General features: G+C 43.3%; 1 protein-coding gene across 1 annotated transcript in view; it reads left to right on the forward strand.

Annotated features, from left to right (window-relative positions):
- The window catches only part of LOC124024209 (inhibitory synaptic factor 2A-like), a 43,685-nt gene that overhangs the window by 10,827 nt on the left and 12,902 nt on the right, over positions 1–19,956 (forward strand). Inside the window, exon 4 of the mRNA XM_046338208.1 lies at positions 12,803–12,874. Coding sequence (XP_046194164.1) covers positions 12,803–12,874 — 72 coding nt within the window. The remainder of the gene's footprint in view (positions 1–12,802; positions 12,875–19,956) is intronic.

The raw sequence follows: 19,956 nt of genomic DNA on the forward strand, positions 1-19,956 counted from the left end.
CATCTAGTGGAAAGTCTTCCCAGAAGAGTGGAGGGAGTTATAGCAGCAATGTTCCAACATCTAGTGGAAAGCCTTCCCAGAAGAGTGGAGGCTGTTATAGCAGCAATGTTCCTACATCTAGTGGAAAGCCTTCACAGAAGAGTGGAGGCTGTTATAGCAGCAATGTTCCTACATCTAGTGGAAAGCCTTCCCAGAAGAGTGGAGGCTGTTATAGCAGCAATGTCCCAACATCTAGTGGAAAGCCTTCCCAGAAGAGTGGAGGCTGTTATAGCAGCAATGTCCCAACATCTAGTGGAAAGCCTTCCCAGAAGAGTGGAGGCTGTTATAGCAGCAATGTCCCAACATCTAGTGGAAAGCCTTCCCAGAAGAGTGGAGGCTGTTATAGCAGCAGAGAGGAGACCAACTCCATATTAATGTTCATGATTTTGGAATTAGATATTAGACGAGCAGGTGAACAAATGTTATTGGTCATGTAGAGTATGTTAGAGAGATGACAGAGAGAGAGCAAGAGAGTGAGAGGCTGAGAGCAAGAACAAGTGGAGAGCCTTCCCAGAAGAGTGGAGAGCTGTTAGAGATCAGAGAGGAGACCAACTCCAGATTAATGATGAGAATTAGATATTAGAGAGAGAGAGAGAACAAAGAGAGAGAGAGAGAGAGAGAGAGAGAGAGAGAGAGAGAGAGAGAGAGAGAGAGAGAGAGAGCATCGAGAGAGAGAGGAGAGAGAGAGAGGTGGAGAGAGAGAGAGAGAGGTGGAGAGAGAGAGAGAGAGTGAGGTGGAGAGAGAGAGAGTGAGGGGAGAGAGAGAGAGATTCCTCCGTTGTCTCCCTAACTGAGGGAGATGTATGTTTAGGTCTCTCCTATACGGTTCATTATTCAGACGATCTGTACAGGACCTTGCCAGGTCGCTGGGGAGATAAGGAGGAGGGGTGGAGAGGGGAAGGAGGTGGAGGACACGGCTCGCCAGGGAGATAAGGAGGAGGGGTGGAGAGGGGAAGGAGGTGGAGGACACGGCTCAGGCCAGGGAGATAAGGAGGAGGGGTGGAGAGGGGAAGGAGGTGGAGGACACGGCTCGCCAGGGAGATAAGGAGGAGGGGTGGAGAGGGGAAGGAGGTGGAGGACACGGCTCGCCAGGGAGATAAGGAGGAGGGGTGGAGAGGGGAAGGAGGTGGAGGACACGGCTCGCCAGGGAGATAAGGAGGAGGGGTGGAGAGGGGAAGGAGGTGGAGGACACGACTTGCCTTTGAGGAAAAGTGGAAGCCTGGTGGAGGCCTTGCCAAGATCCGCCCTGATGTCCTCTCAGACATCCCAAGAGCACAGCTGTGGCCGGGGCATGAAGTTGTGTGTGTGTGTGTGTGTGTGTGTGTGTGTGTGTGTGTGTGTGTGTGTGTGTGTGTGTGTGTGTGTGTGTGTGTGTGTGTGTGTGTGTGTGTGTGTGTGTGTGTGTGTGTGTGTGGCCTGCCTACGCATGTGAGGCGGGGCTACCTAATGTATATCACCTGTGTCTGACAGGAAGAGCTGTGACTAAACTGTATATCACCTGTGTCTGAAAAGAAGAGCTGTGACTAAACTGTATATCCCCTGTGTCTGACAGGAAGAGCTGTGACTAAACTGTATATCCCCTGTGTCTGACAGGAAGAGCTGTGACTAAACTGTATATCACCTGTGTCTGAAAAGAAGAGCTGTGACTAAACTGTATATCACCTGTGTCTGACAGGAAGAGCTTTGACTAAACTGTATATTGCCAGGGCAGCATGTGTATAACTATAATGTTCATTTGAATATCAACTCCTCTAGTTAGGGGACCAATAGCGGTTCTGGACCGGTTCCCTGACTGACATGGTTGTGTACAGAGCGCTCTGAACTGCACAATGTCAATTGCTTTACATTCAGCGAAACAGCTGAGTCTCCCTGTTCAGCTGGCGCTGTCTGCCAGGAGCTGAGATGGAGTGGGAGATCTGCCAGCTCATTTGCATAGGGAGTGACGTGCAACATTTTCTGGTCAAATCGATTTCCTCTGGACGCGAGACCCACCTGTCATATTAAAGAGGAGAGCAGCAGCATCGGTCTCATCTCACCACAGATTTTAATCTTTCAACATGAAACAAAAAAATAATAATAATTCAGTAGAATTGAACCAAAACCACTTTCTCTTGGTCACAGAGGGATGAAATCACTTCACACTTAAAGCTTGTAACAAGTCTTCAGAGGACAGAACATTCTCTGTCCTCAGTTCTATGAGAGAGAGATGTGAAGGGGAGAGAGAACAGAGAGAGATATATAGATGTGAAGGAGAGAGAGAACAGAGAGAGAGATGTGAAGGAGAGAGAGAACAGAGAGAGAGAGATGTATAGATGTGAAGGAGAGAGAACAGAGAGAGAGATGTGAAGGAGAGAGAGAACAGAGAGAGAGATGTGAAGGAGAGAGAGAACAGAGAGAGATGTGAAGGGGAGAGAGAACAGAGAGAGAGAGATGTATAGATGTGAAGGAGAGAGAACAGAGAGAGAGATGTGAAGGAGAGAGAGAACAGAGAGAGAGATGTGAAGGAGAGAGAGAACAGAGAGAGAGATGTGAAGGAGAGAGAGAACAGAGAGAGATGTGAAGGAGAGAGAGAACAGAGAGAGATGTGAAGGGGAGAGAGAACAGAGAGAGAGAGATGTATAGATGTGAAGGAGAGAGAACAGAGAGAGAGATGTGAAGGAGAGAGAGAACAGAGAGAGAGATGTGAAGGAGAGAGAGAACAGAGAGAGAGATGTGAAGGAGAGAGAGAACAGAGAGAGAGATGTGAAGGAGAGAGAGAACAGAGAGAGATGTGAAGGGGAGAGAGAACAGAGAGAGAGAGATGTATAGATGTGAAGGAGAGAGAACAGAGAGAGAGAGATGTGAAGGAGAGAGAGAACAGAGAGAGAGAGATGTGAAGGGGAGAGAGAACAGAGAGAGAGAGATGTGAAGGGGAGAGAGAACAGAGAGAGAGAGATGTGAAGGGGAGAGAGAACAGAGAGAGAGAGATGTGAAGGGGAGAGAGAACAGAGAGAGAGAGATGTATAGATGTGAAGGAGAGAGAACAGAGAGAGAGATGTGAAGGGGAGAGAGAACAGAGAGAGATGTGAAGGAGAGAGAGAACAGAGAGAGAGATGTGAAGGGGAGAGAGAACAGAGAGAGAGATGTGAAGGAGAGAGAACAGAGAGAGAGATGTGAAGGAGAGAGAGAACAGAGAGAGAGATGTGAAGGAGAGAGAGAACAGAGAGAGAGATGTGAAGGAGAGAGAGAACAGAGAGAGAGATGTGAAGGAGAGAGAGAACAGAGAGAGAGATGTGAAGGAGAGAGAGAACAGAGAGAGATGTGAAGGGGAGAGAGAACAGAGAGAGAGAGATGTATAGATGTGAAGGAGAGAGAACAGAGAGAGAGAGATGTGAAGGAGAGAGAGAACAGAGAGAGAGAGATGTGAAGGGGAGAGAGAACAGAGAGAGAGAGATGTGAAAGGGAGAGAGAACAGAGAGAGAGAGATGTGAAGGAGAGAGAGAACAGAGAGAGATGTGAAGGAGAGAGAGAACAGAGAGAGATGTGAAGGAGAGAGAGAACAGAGAGAGAGATGTGAAGGAGAGAGAGAACAGAGAGAGAGATGTGAAGGAGAGAGAGAACAGAGAGAGATGTGAAGGAGAGAGAGAACAGAGAGAGAGATGTGAAGGAGAGAGAGAACAGAGAGAGATGTGAAGGAGAGAGAGAGATGTGAAGGAGAGATATATAGATGTGAAGGAGAGAGAGAACAGAGAGAGAGATGTGAAGGAGAGAGAGAGAACAGAGAGAGATGTGAAGGAGAGAGAGAGATGTGAAGGAGAGAGAGAGAACAGAGAGAGATGTGAAGGAGAGAGAGAGAACAGAGAGAGATGTGAAGGAGAGAGAGAGATGTGAAGGAGAGAGAGAACAGAGAGAGATGTGAAGGAGAGAGAGAGAACAGAGAGAGAGATGTGAAGGAGAGAGAGAGAACAGAGAGAGAGATGTGAAGGAGAGAGAGAACAGAGATAGATGTGAAGGAGAGAGAGAACAGAGAGAGAGATGTGAAGGAGAGAGAGAGAACAGAGATAGATGTGAAGGAGAGAGAGAACAGAGAGAGAGATGTGAAGGAGAGAGAGAACAGAGAGAGATGTGAAGGAGAGAGAGAGAACAGAGAGAGAGATGTGAAGGAGAGAGAGAGAACAGAGAGAGAGAGATGAGAACAGAGAGAGAGATGTGAAGGAGAGAGAGAGAACAGAGAGAGAGATGAGAAGGAGAGAGAGAACAGAGAGAGATGTGAAGGAGAGAGAGAACAGAGAGAGAGATGTGAAGGAGAGAGAGAACAGAGAGAGAGATGTGAAGGAGAGAGAGAATAAAGTCTCTGAGACGCACACACTCTCTCTGAGATAGACGCACACACACACTCTCTGAGACACACACACACTCTCTCTGAGACACACTCACAAACCAGCGGAAGGGAAAGTAGACTTACGCCGAGGTAGAGCTGCACGATAGGGGCAAAACATTTCACCTTTCGGATCACATATAGGAGATTTTACTTGAGATTCTAGAACAGAAATGTTGGAATCCGAGAACTAGAATGATCATTCTCATTTGGCGGTGGGAATACAGAGGGCCCGAGGAATGCAGTTTTGTCGGCATGACAACGAATGAAAAGGGGACTAAGCACACTGGACAATAATAGAAACACAACATGTAGAGTGTCGGTCACATGTTTCATGAGCTGAAATAAAAAGACCCCAGAAATTTTCCATGAGCATAAAAAGCTTATTTCTCTCAAATGTTGTGTACACATTTGTTTACATGCCTGTTAGTGAACAGTTCTCCTGTGCCAAGATAATCCATCCACTTGACATGTGTGACATATCAAGAAGCTGATTAAACAGCATGGTCACTACACAGGTGCACCTTGTGCTGGGGACAATAAAATACCACTAAAATGTACAGTTTTGTCAAAAAACAAAATGTCACTTGTCTCAAGTTGAGGGAATGTGCAATTGACATGCTGACTGCAGGAATGTCCAGCAGAACTTTTGCCAGATAATTACGTGTTAATTTCTCTACCATAAGCCGCCTAACTTTGTTTTAGATCATTTGTCAGTGGGTCCAACCAGCCTCATAACCACAGAGTACCTTGTAACCACTTCAGCCCAGGACCTCCACACATACTGTTTCTATTTCTTAAAGAACATTATTGAATTGTTGTCGAGGGGTTCCGCTAGCAGAATGTTGTCGAGGGGTTCCGCTAGCAGAATGTTGTCGAGGGGTTCCGCTAGCAGAATGTTGTCGAGGGGTTCCGCTAGCAGAATGTTGTCGAGGGGTTCCGCTAGCAGAATGTTGTCGAGGGGTTCCGCTAGCAGAATGTTGTCGAGGGGTTCCGCTAGCAGAATGTTGTCGAGGGGTTCCGCTAGCAGAATGTTGTCGAGGGGTTCCGCTAGCAGAATGTTGTCGAGGGGTTCCGCTAGCAGAATGTTGTCGAGGGGTTCCACTAGCAGAATGTTGTCGAGCTCCGTCACGTCCAGTCAGCTCAGTCAGGTCCAGTCAGGTCCAGTCAGGTCCAGTCAGGTCTAGTCAGGTCCAGTCAGGTCCAGTCAGGTCCAGTCAGGTCCTGTCAGGTCCAGTCAGGTCCAGTCAGGTCCAGTCAGCTCAGTCAGGTCCAGTCAGGTCCAGTCAGGTCTGTCAGGTCCAGTCAGGTCCAGTCAGGTCCAGTCAGGTCAGGTCCAGTCAGGTCCAGTCAGGTCCAGTCAGGTCAGGTCCAGTCAGGTCCAGTCAGGTCCAGTCAGGTCCAGTCAGGTCAGTCAGGTCCAGTCAGGTCCTGTCAGGTCCAGTCAGGTCCAGTAATGAGTGTTACAGACGGGCTCAGTGTCGTCTCCAAATATCGCAGCCTTTCTTTTGCGATTTGGAAAGAGTGTGCATGTCCATATCGCAATTTAGATTAAAATGTCATTAATGGTGGAGCTCTACAACACCTCGTTAATTCTTACTGGTGCTCTGACAACGGTCTGCTCAGGAAGCATGACGCCGCAGCCTGGGAGAGAGAGAGGAACTAACAAGGCTGTGTGTGTGTGTGTGTGTGTGTGTGTGTGTGTGTGTGTGTGTGTGTGTGTGTGTGTGTGTGTGTGTGTGTGTGTGTGTGTGTGTGTGTGTGTGTGTGTGTGTGTGTGTGTGTGTGTGTGTGTGTGTGTGTGTGTGTGTGTGTGTGTGTGTGTGTGTGTGTGTGTGTGTGTGTGTGTGTGTGAGATCGAGCATATGCTTTCCACCAGTCCTCCCCCATAATGTCATCGTCGAAGTGAATTCGCCGACACACGTACTGTCGTCATGGTAACGGACTATGAGTTGGAATTAAACTTTTTTTTTTTTTTTTTACCGTCAACATACAGTATCAACGTCCCGAACCGATGAGCTTCAGATCGATACGTGTTTTTGCATAATAACAGAGATATAACTTCACGGATCAATAAAACTAATTACATGTGAGAGGAACTTCCTGTCAATCAATATCCTGAAACAATCTAAACAATATTACCACTAGACCATCCAATAAGAAGTCTGTCTGCCTGTGCTAGGTGTAGACTATTGGATTTATTGTGATGGTGTAGGTAGACTATATTACATGGATTTATTGTGATGGTGTAGGTAGACTATATTACATGTATTTATTGTGATGGTGTAGGTAGACTATATTACATGGATTTATTGTGATGGTGTAGACTATATTACATGGATTTATTGTGATGGTGTAGGTAGACTATATTACATGGATTTATTGTGATGGTGTAGACTATATTACATGGATTTATTGTGATGGTGTAGACTATATTACATGGATTTATTGTGATGGTGTAGACTATATTACATGGATTTATTGTGATGGTGTAGACTATATTACATGGATTTATTGTGATGGTGTAGGTAGACTATATTACATGGATTTATTGTGATGGTGTAGGTAGACTATATTACATGGATTTATTGTGATGGTGTAGGTAGACTATATTACATGGATTTATTGTGATGGTGTAGACTATATTACATGGATTTATTGTGATGGTGTAGACTATATTACATGGATTTATTGTGATGGTGTAGGTAGACTATATTACATGGATTTATTGTGAAGGTGTAGACTATATTACATGGATTTATTGTGATGGTGTAGACTATATTACATGGATTTATTGTGATGGTGTAGGTAGACTATATTACATGGATTTATTGTGATGGTGTAGGTAGACTATATTACATGGATTTAATGTGATGATGTAGGTAGACTATATTACATGGATTTATTGTGATGGTGTAGACTATATTACATGGATTTATTGTGATGGTGTAGACTATATTACATGGATTTATTGTGATGGTGTAGGTAGACTATATTACATGGGTTTATTGTGATGGTGTAGGTAGACTATATTACATGGATTTATTGTGATGGTGTAGGTAGACTATATTACATGGATTTATTGTGATGGTGTAGGTAGACTATATTACATGGATTTATTGTGATGGTGTAGACTATATTACATGGATTTATTGTGAAGGTGTAGACTATATTACATGGATTTATTGTGATGGTGTAGACTATATTACATGGATTTATTGTGATGGTGTAGGTACACTATATTACATGGATTTATTGTGATGGTGTAGACTATATCACATGGATTTATTGTGATGGTGTAGGTAGACTATATTACATGGATTTATTGTGATGGTGTAGGTAGACTATATTACATGGATTTATTGTGATGGTGTAGACTATATTACATGGATTTATTGTGATGGTGTAGGTACACTATATTACATGGATTTATTGTGATGGTGTAGACTATATCACATGGATTTATTGTGATGGTGTAGGTAGACTATATTACATGGATTTATTGTGATGGTGTAGGTAGACTATATTACATGGATTTATTGTGATGGTGTAGGTAGACTATATTACATGGATTTATTGTGATGGTGTAGGTAGACTATATTACATGGATTTATTGTGATGGTGTAGACTATATTACATGGATTTATTGTGAAGGTGTAGACTATATTACATGGATTTATTGTGATGGTGTAGACTATATTACATGGATTTATTGTGATGGTGTAGGTACACTATATTACATGGATTTATTGTGATGGTGTAGACTATATCACATGGATTTATTGTGATGTGTAGGTAGACTATATTACATGGATTTATTGTGATGGTGTAGGTAGACTATATTACATGGATTTATTGTGATGGTGTAGACTATATTACATGGATTTATTGTGATGGTGTAGGTAGACTATATTACATGGATTTATTGTGATGGTGTAGACTATATTACATGGATTTATTGTGATGGTGTAGGTAGACTATATTACATGGATTTATTGTGATGGTGTAGGTAGACTATATTACATGGATTTATTGTGATGGTGTAGACTATATTACATGGATTTATTGTGATGGTGTAGGTAGACTATATTACATGGATTTATTGTGATGGTGTAGGTAGACTATATTACATGGATTTATTGTGATGGTGTAGGTAGACTATATTACATGGATTTATTGTGATGGTGTAGACTATATTACATGGATTTATTGTGATGGTGTAGACTATATTACATGGATTTATTGTGATGGTGTAGACTATATTACATGGATTTATTGTGATGGTGTAGACTATATTACATGGATTTATGGTGATGGTGTAGGCTATATTACATGGATTTATTGTGATGGTGTAGGTAGACTATATTACATGGATTTATTGTGATGGTGTAGACTATATTACATGGATTTAGTGTGATGGTGTAGGCTATATTACATGGATTTATTGTTATGGTGTAGACTATATTACATGGATTTATTGTGATGGTGTAGGTAGACTATATTACATGGATTTATTGTGATGGTGTAGACTATATTACATGGATTTATTGTTATGGTGTAGACTATATAACATGGATTTATTGTGATGGTGTAGGTAGACTATATTACATGGATTTATTGTGATGGTGTAGACTATATTACATGGATTTATTGTGATGGTGTAGACTATATTACATGGATTTATTGTGATGGTGTAGACTATATTACATGGATTTATTGTGATGGTGTAGACTATATTACATGGATTTATTGTGATGGTGTAGACTATATTACATGGATTTATTGTGATGGTGTAGACTATATTACATGGATTTATTGTGATGGTGTAGACTATATTACATGGATTTATTGTGATGGTGTAGACTATATTACATGGATTTATTGTGATGGTGTAGACTATATTACATGGATTTATTGTGATGGTGTAGGTAGACTATATTACATGGATTTATTGTGATGGTGTAGGTAGACTATATTACATGGATTTATTGTGATGGTGTAGGTAGACTATATTACATGGATTTATTGTGATGGTGTAGACTATATTACATGGCTTTATTGTGATGGTGTAGGTTGGCTATATTACATGGATTTATTGTGATGGTGTAGACTATACTACATGGATTTATTGTGATGGTGTAGGTAGACTATATTACATGGATTTATTGTGATGGTGTAGACTATATTACATGGATTTATTGTGATGGTGTAGGTACACTATATTACATGGATTTATTGTGATGGTGTAGGTAGACTATATTACATGGATTTATTGTGATGGTGTAGGTAGACTATATTACATGGATTTATTGTGATGGTGTAGGTAGACTATATTACATGGATTTATTGTGATGGTGTAGACTATATTACATGGATTTATTGTGATGGTGTAGACTATATTACATGGATTTATTGTTATGGTGTAGACTATATTACATGGATTTATTGTGATGGTGTAGACTATATTACATGGATTTATGGTGATGGTGTAGGCTATATTACATGGATTTATTGTGATGGTGTAGGTAGACTATATTACATGGATTTATTGTGATGGTGTAGACTATATTACATGGATTTAGTGTGATGGTGTAGGCTATATTACATGGATTTATTGTTATGGTGTGTAGACTATATTACATGGATTTATTGTGATGGTGTAGGTAGACTATATTACATGGATTTATTGTGATGGTGTAGACTATATTACATGGATTTATTGTGATGGTGTAGACAATATTACATGGATTTTTTGTGATGGTGTAGACTATATTACATGGATTTATTGTGATGGTGTAGACTATATTACATTGATTTATTGTTATGGTGTAGACTATATTACATGGATTTATTGTGATGGTGTAGGTAGACTATATTACATGGATTTATTGTGATGGTGTAGACTATATTACATGGATTTATTGTGATGGTGTAGACTATATTACATGGATTTATTGTGATGGTGTAGACTATATTACATGGATTTATTGTGATGGTGTAGGTAGACTATATTACATGGATTTATTGTGATGGTGTAGACTATATTATATGGATTTATTGTGATGGTGTAGGTAGACTATATTACATGGATTTATTGTGATGGTGTAGGTAGACTATATTACATGGATTTATTGTGATGGTGTAGACTATATTACATGGATTTATTGTGATGGTGTGGGCTATATTACATGGATTTATAGTGATGGTGTAGACTATATTACATGGATTTATTGTGATGGTGTAGGTAGACTATATTACATGGATTTATTGTGATGGTGTAGACTATATTACATGGATTTATTGTGATGGTGTAGGTAGACTATATTACATGGATTTATTGTGATGGTGTAGGTAGACTATATTACATGGATTTATTGTGATGGTGTAGACTATATTACATGGATTTATTGTGATGGTGTAGGCTATATTACATGGATTTATAGTGATGGTGTAGACTATATTACATGGATTTATTGTGATGGTGTAGGTAGACTATATTACATGGATTTATTGTGATGGTGTAGACAATATTACATGGATTTATTGTGATGGTGTAGACTATATTACATGGATTTATTGTGATGGTGTAGACTATATTACATGGATTTATAGTGATGGTGTAGACTATATTACATGGATTTATTGTGATGGTGTAGGTAGACTATATTACATGGATTTATTGTGATGGTGTAGACAATATTACATGGATTTATTGTGATGGTGTAGACTATATTACATGGATTTATGGTGATGGTGTAGGCTATATTACATGGATTTATTGTGATGGTGTAGGTAGACTATATTACATGGATTTATTGTGATGGTGTAGACTATATTACATGGATTTATTGTTATGGTGTAGACTATATAACATGGATTTATTGTGATGGTGTAGGTAGACTATATTACATGGATTTATTGTGATGGTGTAGACTATATTACATGGATTTATTGTGATGGTGTAGACTATATTACATGGATTTATTGTGATGGTGTAGGTAGACTATATTACATGGATTTATTGTGATGGTGTAGACTATATTACATGGATTTATTGTGATGGTGTAGGCTATATTACATGGATTTATTGTGATGGTGTAGGTAGACTATATTACATGGATTTATTGTGATGGTGTAGACTATATTACATGGATTTATTGTGATGGTGTAGACTATATTACATGGATTTATTGTGATGGTGTAGACTATATTACATGGCTTTATTGTGATGGTGTAGGTAGGCTATATTACATGGATTTATTGTGATGGTGTAGACTATATTACATGGATTTATTGTGATGGTGTAGGTAGGCTATATTACATGGATTTATTGTGATGGTGTAGGTAGACTATATTACATGGATTTATTGTGATGGTGTAGGTACACTATATTACATGGATTTATTGTGATGGTGTAGGTAGACTATATTACATGGATTTATTGTGATGGTGTAGACTATATTACATGGATTTATTGTGATGGTGTAGGTACACTATATTACATGGATTTATTGTGATGGTGTAGGTAGACTATATTACATGGATTTATTGTGATGGTGTAGGTAGACTATATTACATGGATTTATTGTGATGGTGTAGGTAGACTATATTACATGGATTTATTGTGATGGTGTAGACTATATTACATGGATTTATTGTGATGGTGTAGACACACACACGCACGCACGCACGCACGCACGCATAAATGCCGAGACATCACTTCAGCCCAGGATCAGACAAGGCCTCAGCTAAAGGGACAGAACCTCCGTCCATACAAAGAGCTTTATCAGGGATGGAACACACACCTCTGTCTATTCAGGTCCATGTTCACGTTCTGTTAATGAGGAAGAACAGATGAGACAGACAGACGAGGAGGGAACGGCTAACAAACCTGTGATTGTTCATTCATCTCCTCTCTTCTCTCCCTCTCTCATATCCTTCTCTCATATCCTCCCCCCCTCTCCTCCTCTCTCTCACCCTCTCATCTCCTCTCTTCTCTCCCTCTCTCATATCCTTCTCTCATATCCTCCCCCCCTCTCCTCCTCTCTCTCACCCTCTCATCTCCTCTCTTCTCTCCCTCTCTCATATCCTTCTCTCATATCCTCCCCCCCTCTCCCCCTCTCATCTCCTCTCCCTCTCCTCTCCTCCCCCCTCTCTCCATCTCCTCTTTTCTCCCTCTCTCCTCTGCCCCCCCCCTCTCTACTCTCCTCCTCTCTCTCTCCCCCTTTCATCCCCTCTCCTCTCTCCCTTTCATCCCCTCTCCTCTTTTCTCCCTCTCTCCTCTTTTCTCCCTCTCTCTCCTCCCCTCTCTCTCCCCCTTTCATCTCCTCTCCTCCTCCCCCCCTCTCTCTCCTCTCCTTTCTTTCCTATCCTCCCCTTTCTTTCCTATCCTCTCCCTCTCCTCAGCCTCTCCTATCGAACCGGACAGGACACGGCCAACTGTGACACGTGTCGGAACAGCGCATGCATAATTTACAGGTAAGTGGTGTTGCGTGTGTGCGTGTGCGTGTGCGTGCGTGCGTGTGTGTGTGTGTGTGTGTGTGTGGTAAAGGCCCAATGCAGACAAACATGCTTTTTCTGTGTTTTATAGATATTTCAACACTTTGAGGTTGGAATAATCCTGAGAAAATGTGTAAACGATGATCACTTCCTGATACTGTAAAAGCTGTTTGAAAAGACCACCTGAAATGTCCATCTGAGTTTTGGCCTGCCTGGTGACATTAGTTAATAGACCAATCAGAGAGAGTTCTAAAACCTCTCAGCCAATAACAGCTAGTTTTCCATTGTCTCCTCCCCACTCTGACCACACCCAGACAGTCCCAGCTAGATTCTTGATTGAGAAATGTCTCTTTGCTAAGAAGCTATTTTTTGTTTATTTTTGACCATTTTAATGGAAAACAATCCCAGTAAGCGACTTCATTGTTACCCAGAAATGATTTGATAAAGAGATAAAACCAGCTGGACCTTTAAAGATCACTGGTGAGTCTGTTGGTAGTCTGTTGTTTACCCAGCATCCCCGGGGGTCTACAGGTCTGTTGTTTACCCAGCATCCCCTTGGGTCTACAGGTCTGTTGTTTACCCAGCATCCCCGGGGGTCTACAGGTCTGTTGTTTACCCTGCATCCCCTGGGGTCTACAGGTCTGTTGGTAGTCTATTGTTTACCCAGCATCCCCGGGGGCCTACAGGTCTGTTGTTTACCCAGCATCCCCGGGGGTCTACAGGTCTGTTGGTAGTCTGTTGTTTACCCAGCATCCCCGGGGGTCTGTTGGTAGTCTGTTGTTTACCCAGCATCCCCGGGGGTCTACATGTCTGTTGTTTACTCAGCATCCCCAGGGGTCTACAGGTCTGTTGGTAGTCTGTTGTTTACCCAGCATCCCCGGGGTCTACAGGTCTGTTGGTAGTCTGTTGTTTACCCAGCATCCCCGGGGGTCTACAGGTCTGTTGTTTACCCTGCATCCCCGGGGGTCTACAGGTCTGTTGGTAGTCTGTTGTTTACCCAGCATCCCCGGGAGTCTGTTGGTAGTCTGTTGTTTACCCTGCATCCCCGGGGGACTACAGGTCTGTTGGTAGTCTGTTGTTTACCCAGCATCCCCGGGGGTCTGTTGGTAGTCTGTTGTTTACCCAGCATCCCCGGGGGTCTACATGTCTGTTGTTTACTCAGCATCCCCAGGGGTCTACAGGTCTGTTGGTAGTCTGTTGTTTACCCAGCATCCCCGGGGGTCTACAGGTCTGTTGGTAGTCTGTTGTTTACCCAGCATCCCCGGGGGTCTACAGGTCTGTTGTTTACCCTGCATCCCCGGGGGTCTACAGGTCTGTTGGTAGTCTGTTGTTTACCCAGCATCCCCGGGAGTCTGTTGGTAGTCTGTTGTTTACCCTGCATCCCCGGGGGACTACAGGTATGTTGGTAGTCTGTTGTTTACCCAGCATCCCCGGGGGTCTACAGGTCTGTTGTTTACCCTGCATCCCCGGGGGTCTACAGGTCTGTTGTTTACCCAGCATCCCCAGGGGTCTACAGGTCTGTTGGTAGTCTGTTGTTTACCCAGCATCCCCAGGGGTCTACAGGTCTGTTGGTAGTCTGTTGTTTACCCAGCATCCCCGGGGGTCTGTTGGTAGTCTGTTGTTTACCCAGCATCCCCGGGGGTCTACATGTCTGTTGGTAGTCTGTTGTTTACCCAGCATCCCCGGGGGTCTGTTGGTAGTCTGTTGTTTACCCAGCATCCCCGGGGGTCTACATGTCTGTTGTTTACTCAGCATCCCCAGGGGTCTACAGGTCTGTTGGTAGTCTGTTGTTTACCCAGCATCCCCGGGGGTCTACAGGTCTGTTGTTTACCCAGCATCCCCGGGGGTCTACAAGACAGGCACTGAACCACTCAAGAGGAGACAGGGAAGGGTGACTGTCCCCACACAGACGTGGTGACTGTCCCCACACACACTTGGTGACTGTCCCCACACCGACCGGTGACTGTCCCCTTTAAAACTCAGACTACACAGTCTCAAGTAGGCTTTAAATCAGACTACACAGTCTGAAGTAGGCTTTAAATCAGACTACACAGTCTGAAGTAGGCTTTAAATCAGACTACACCATCTCAAGTAGGCTTTAAATCAGACTACACCCTCTCCATCTAGTGGATCAGACTCTGGTCAGATATAAAGAGGTCTTTCCAGGAAGGACTACATTCTATTCACTTTGATGTGTGCCTGAGAAAGGTATTGTAGTCAACTGTAATGTGAACTGTCTAACAGTAAGACCAGACTAAATGACAGGACTTGGAGGGAGACATCAGGAGTTAAACAGAGACTCTACATCCTGATTATAACGTGATAGGAGAACAGAGGAAACTGCCCAGTCATGGTTTTATTGAGAGGGGGGCAGCAGTGAGGACAGTCCATTATATAGCTTGGGGACAATACTGAGAGGAGAGTAGAGCAGAGGGTTGGGTCAAAGAGAGAGCAAGGACAAGGGCTGGGGTGAGAGGAGAAGCCTGGGGACAGGGCTGTGATTTAGGCACGACATTAGTCATAAATTAGTCGGCCACTTCTGCTGAAGCCATGTGACCTCCTGCCAGCCCCTGGGAGAGAGAGCGACTTGGTAGGTTAGCTAAGCTGAATCTATGTTAGCTAGCCTAGTGTCTACTGTAGAGACCACAACACACAGTATAGTATCATACCAGCTCCTCTAGTCTAGTGTCTACTGTAGAGACCACAACACACAGTATAGTATCATACCAGCTCTAGTCTAGTGTCTACTGTAGAGACCACAACACACAGTATAGTATCATACCAGCTCTAGTCTAGTGTCTACTGTAGAGACCACAACACACAGTATAGTATCATACCAGCTCTAGTCTAGTGTCTACTGTAGAGACCACAACACACAGTATAGTATCATACCAGCTCCTCTAGTCTAGTGTTTACTGTAGAGACCACAACACACAGTATAGTATCATACCAGCTCCTCTAGTCTAGTGTCTACTGTAGAGACCACAACACACAGTATAGTATCATACCAGCTCTAGTCTAGTGTCTACTGTAGAGACCACAACACACAGTATAGTATCATACCAGCTCCTCTAGTCTAGTGTTTACTGTAGAGACCACAACACACAGTATAGTATCATACCAGCTCTAGTCTAGTGTCTACTGTAGAGACCACAACACACAGTATAGTATCATACCAGCTCTAGTCTAGTGTCTACTGTAGAGACCACAACACACAGTATAGTATCATACCAGCTCTAGTCTAGTGTCTACTGTAGAGACCACAACACACAGTATAGTATCATACCAGCTCCTCTAGTCTAGTGTCTACTGTAGAGACCACAACACACAGTATAGTATCATACCAGCTCCTCTAGTCTAGTGTCTACTGTAGAGACCACAACACACAGTATAGTATCATACCAGCTCTAGTCTAGTGTCTACTGTAGAGACCACAACACACAGTATAGTATCATACCAGCTCCTCTAGTCTAGTGTCTACTGTAGAGACCACAACACACAGTATAGTATCATACCAGCTCCTCTAGTCTAGTGTCTACTGTAGAGACCACAACACACAGTATAGTATCATACCAGCTCTAGTCTAGTGTCTACTGTAGAGACCACAACACACAGTATAGTATCATACCAGCTCTAGTCTAGTGTCTACTGTAGAGACCACAACACACAGTATAGTATCATACCAGCTCCTCTAGTCTAGTGTCTACTGTAGAGACCGCAACACACAGTATAGTATCATACCAGCTCCTCTAGTCTAGTGTCTACTGTAGAGACCACAACACACAGTATAGTATCATACCAGCTCCTCTAGTCTAGTGTCTACTGTAGAGACCACAACACACAGTATAGTATCATACCAGCTCTAGTCTAGTGTCTACTGTAGAGACCACAACACACAGTATAGTATCATACCAGCTCCTCTAGTCTAGTGTCTACTGTAGAGACCACAACACACAGTATAGTATCATACCAGCTCCTCTAGTCTAGTGTCTACTGTAGAGACCACAACACACAGTATAGTATCATACCAGCTCCTCTAGTCTAGTGTCTACTGTAGAGACCACAACACACAGTATAGTATCATACCAGCTCCTCTAGTCTAGTGTCTACTGTAGAGACCACAACACACAGTATAGTATCATACCAGCTCTAGTCTAGTGTCTACTGTAGAGACCACAACACACAGTATAGTATCATACCAGCTCTAGTCTAGTGTCTACTGTAGAGACCACAACACACAGTATAGTATCATACCAGCTCCTCTAGTCTAGTGTCTACTGTAGAGACCGCAACACACAGTATAGTATCATACCAGCTCCTCTATTCTAGTGTCTACTGTAGAGACCACAACACACAGTATAGTATCATACCAGCTCCTCTAGTCTAGTGTCTACTGTAGAGACCACAACACACAGTATAGTATCATACCAGCTCCTCTAGTCTAGTGTCTACTGTAGAGACCACAACACACAGTATAGTATCATACCAGCTCCTCTAGTCTAGTGTCTACTGTAGAGACCACAACACACAGTATAGTATCATACCAGCTCTAGTCTAGTGTCTACTGTAGAGACCACAACACACAGTATAGTATCATACCAGCTCTAGTCTAGTGTCTACTGTAGAGACCACAACACACAGTATAGTATCATACCAGCTCTAGTCTAGTGTCTACTGTAGAGACCACAACACACAGTATAGTATCATACCAGCTCCTCTAGTCTAGTGTCTACTGTAGAGACCACAACACACAGTATAGTATCATACCAGCTCTAGTCTAGTGTCTACTGTAGAGACCACAACACACAGTATAGTATCATACCAGCTCTAGTCTAGTGTCTACTGTAGAGACCACAACACACAGTATAGTATCATACCAGCTCCTCTAGTCTAGTGTCTACTGTAGAGACCACAACACACAGTATAGTATCATACCAGCTCCTCTAGTCTAGTGTCTACTGTAGAGACCACAACACACAGTATAGTATCATACCAGCCCTTCTAGTCTAGTGTCTACTGTAGAGACACAACAACACAGTATAGTATCATACCAGCTCCTCTAGTCTAGTGTCTACTGTAGAGACCACAACACACAGTATAGTATCATACCAGCTCTAGTCTAGTGTCTACTGTAGAGACCACAACACACAGTATAGTATCATACCAGCCCTTCTAGTCTAGTGTCTACTGTAGAGACCACAACACACAGTATAGTATCATACCAGCTCTCATCTGGAAGAGAGAAAGCATTGACCCCACTACACAGGGCTCATCTGGAAGAGAGAAAGCATTGACCCCACTACACAGGGCTCATCTGGAAGAGAGAAGGCATTGACCCCACTACACAGGGCTCATCTGGAAGAGAGAAAGCATTGACCCCACTACACAGGGCTCATCTGGAAGAGAGAAGGCATTGACCCCACTACACAGGGCTCATCTGGAAGAGAGAAGGCATTGACCCCACTACACAGGGCTCATCTGGAAGAGAGAAGGCATTGACCCCACTACACAGGGCTCATCTGGAAGAGAGAAGGCATTGACCCCACTACACAGGGCTCATCTGGAAGAGAGAAGGCATTGACCCCACTACACAGGGCTCATCTGGAAGAGAGAAAGCATTGACCCCACTACACAGGGCTCATCTGGAAGAGAGAAAGCATTGACCCCACTACACAGGGCTCATCTGGAAGAGAGAAGGCATTGACCCCACTACACAGGGCTCATCTGGAAGAGAGAAGGAATTGACCCCACTACACAGGGCTCATCTGGAAAAGAGAAGGCATTGACCCCACTACACAGGGCTCATCTGGAAGAGAGAAAGCATTGACCCCACTACACAGGGCTCATCTGGAAGAGAGAAAGCATTGACCCCACTACACAGGGCTCATCTGGAAGAGAGAAGGCATTGACCCCACTACACAGGGCTCATCTGGAAGAGAGAAAGCATTGACCCCACTACACAGGGCTCATCTGGAAGAGAGAAAGCATTGACCCCACTACACAGGGCTCATCTGGAAGAGAGAAAGCATTGACCCCACTACACAGGGCTCATCTGGAAGAGAGAAAGCATTGACCCCACTACACAGGGCTCATCTGGAAGAGAGAAAGCATTGACCCCACTACACAGGGCTCATCTGGAAGAGAGAAAGCATTGACCCCACTACACAGGGCTCATCTGGAAGAGAGAAGGCATTGACCCCACTACACAGGGCTCATCTGGAAGAGAGAAGGCATTGACCCCACTACACAGGGCTCATCTGGAAGAGAGAAGGCATTGACCCCACTACACAGGGCTCATCTGGAAGAGAGAAGGCATTGACCCCACTACACAGGGCTCATCTGGAAGAGAGAAGGCATTGACCCCCTGTCAAAATAAATGTTACAAAATGAATCCCGATATAACGCACTACTTTAGACCAGAGCCATTTCGAACCCATTTGGGCCAGTCAGGGTTCACTACTTTAGACCAGAACCATATCGGACCCATTTGGGCCAGTCATGGTGCATTCAGAGGATGGGAACATTGACAATGAAACCTAGCAGTCCCCCACTGACACGGATAAGGGATTAAAACACAATCTAATTAAAATAGATCTCCATGAAAACCATCTCCCTGGGATATATAGGAGCTGTGCCGTGGATGAGATGGAACAAACAGTACATCATGGAATATCAATATCCTTCCACCATCTGTCTGGGTAACGTGAGTGTTTCTGTATGTCTGGGTAACGCCCACACCTCATCATAGTCACATTAGAATCGACTAGCCCCCGTGATATGCAACTTTTCAGGGAAGTCAGGAACCAATATACACAGTCAGTTAGGAAAGCTAAGGCTAGCTTTTTTTCGAACAGAAATTTGCATCCTGTAGCACTAATTCCAAAATGTTTTGGGACACTGTAAAGTCCATGGAGAATAAGACCACCTCCTCCCAGCTGCCCACTGCACTGAGGATAGGAAACACTGTAAAGTCCATGGAGAATAAGAGCACCTCCTCCCAGCTGCCCACTACACTGAGGCTAGGAAACACCGTCACCACTGATAAATCTACGATAATCGAT

Source organism: Oncorhynchus gorbuscha, unplaced genomic scaffold, assembly GCF_021184085.1.
Source record: "Oncorhynchus gorbuscha isolate QuinsamMale2020 ecotype Even-year unplaced genomic scaffold, OgorEven_v1.0 Un_scaffold_1785, whole genome shotgun sequence".
Lineage (NCBI taxonomy): Eukaryota > Metazoa > Chordata > Actinopteri > Salmoniformes > Salmonidae > Oncorhynchus > Oncorhynchus gorbuscha.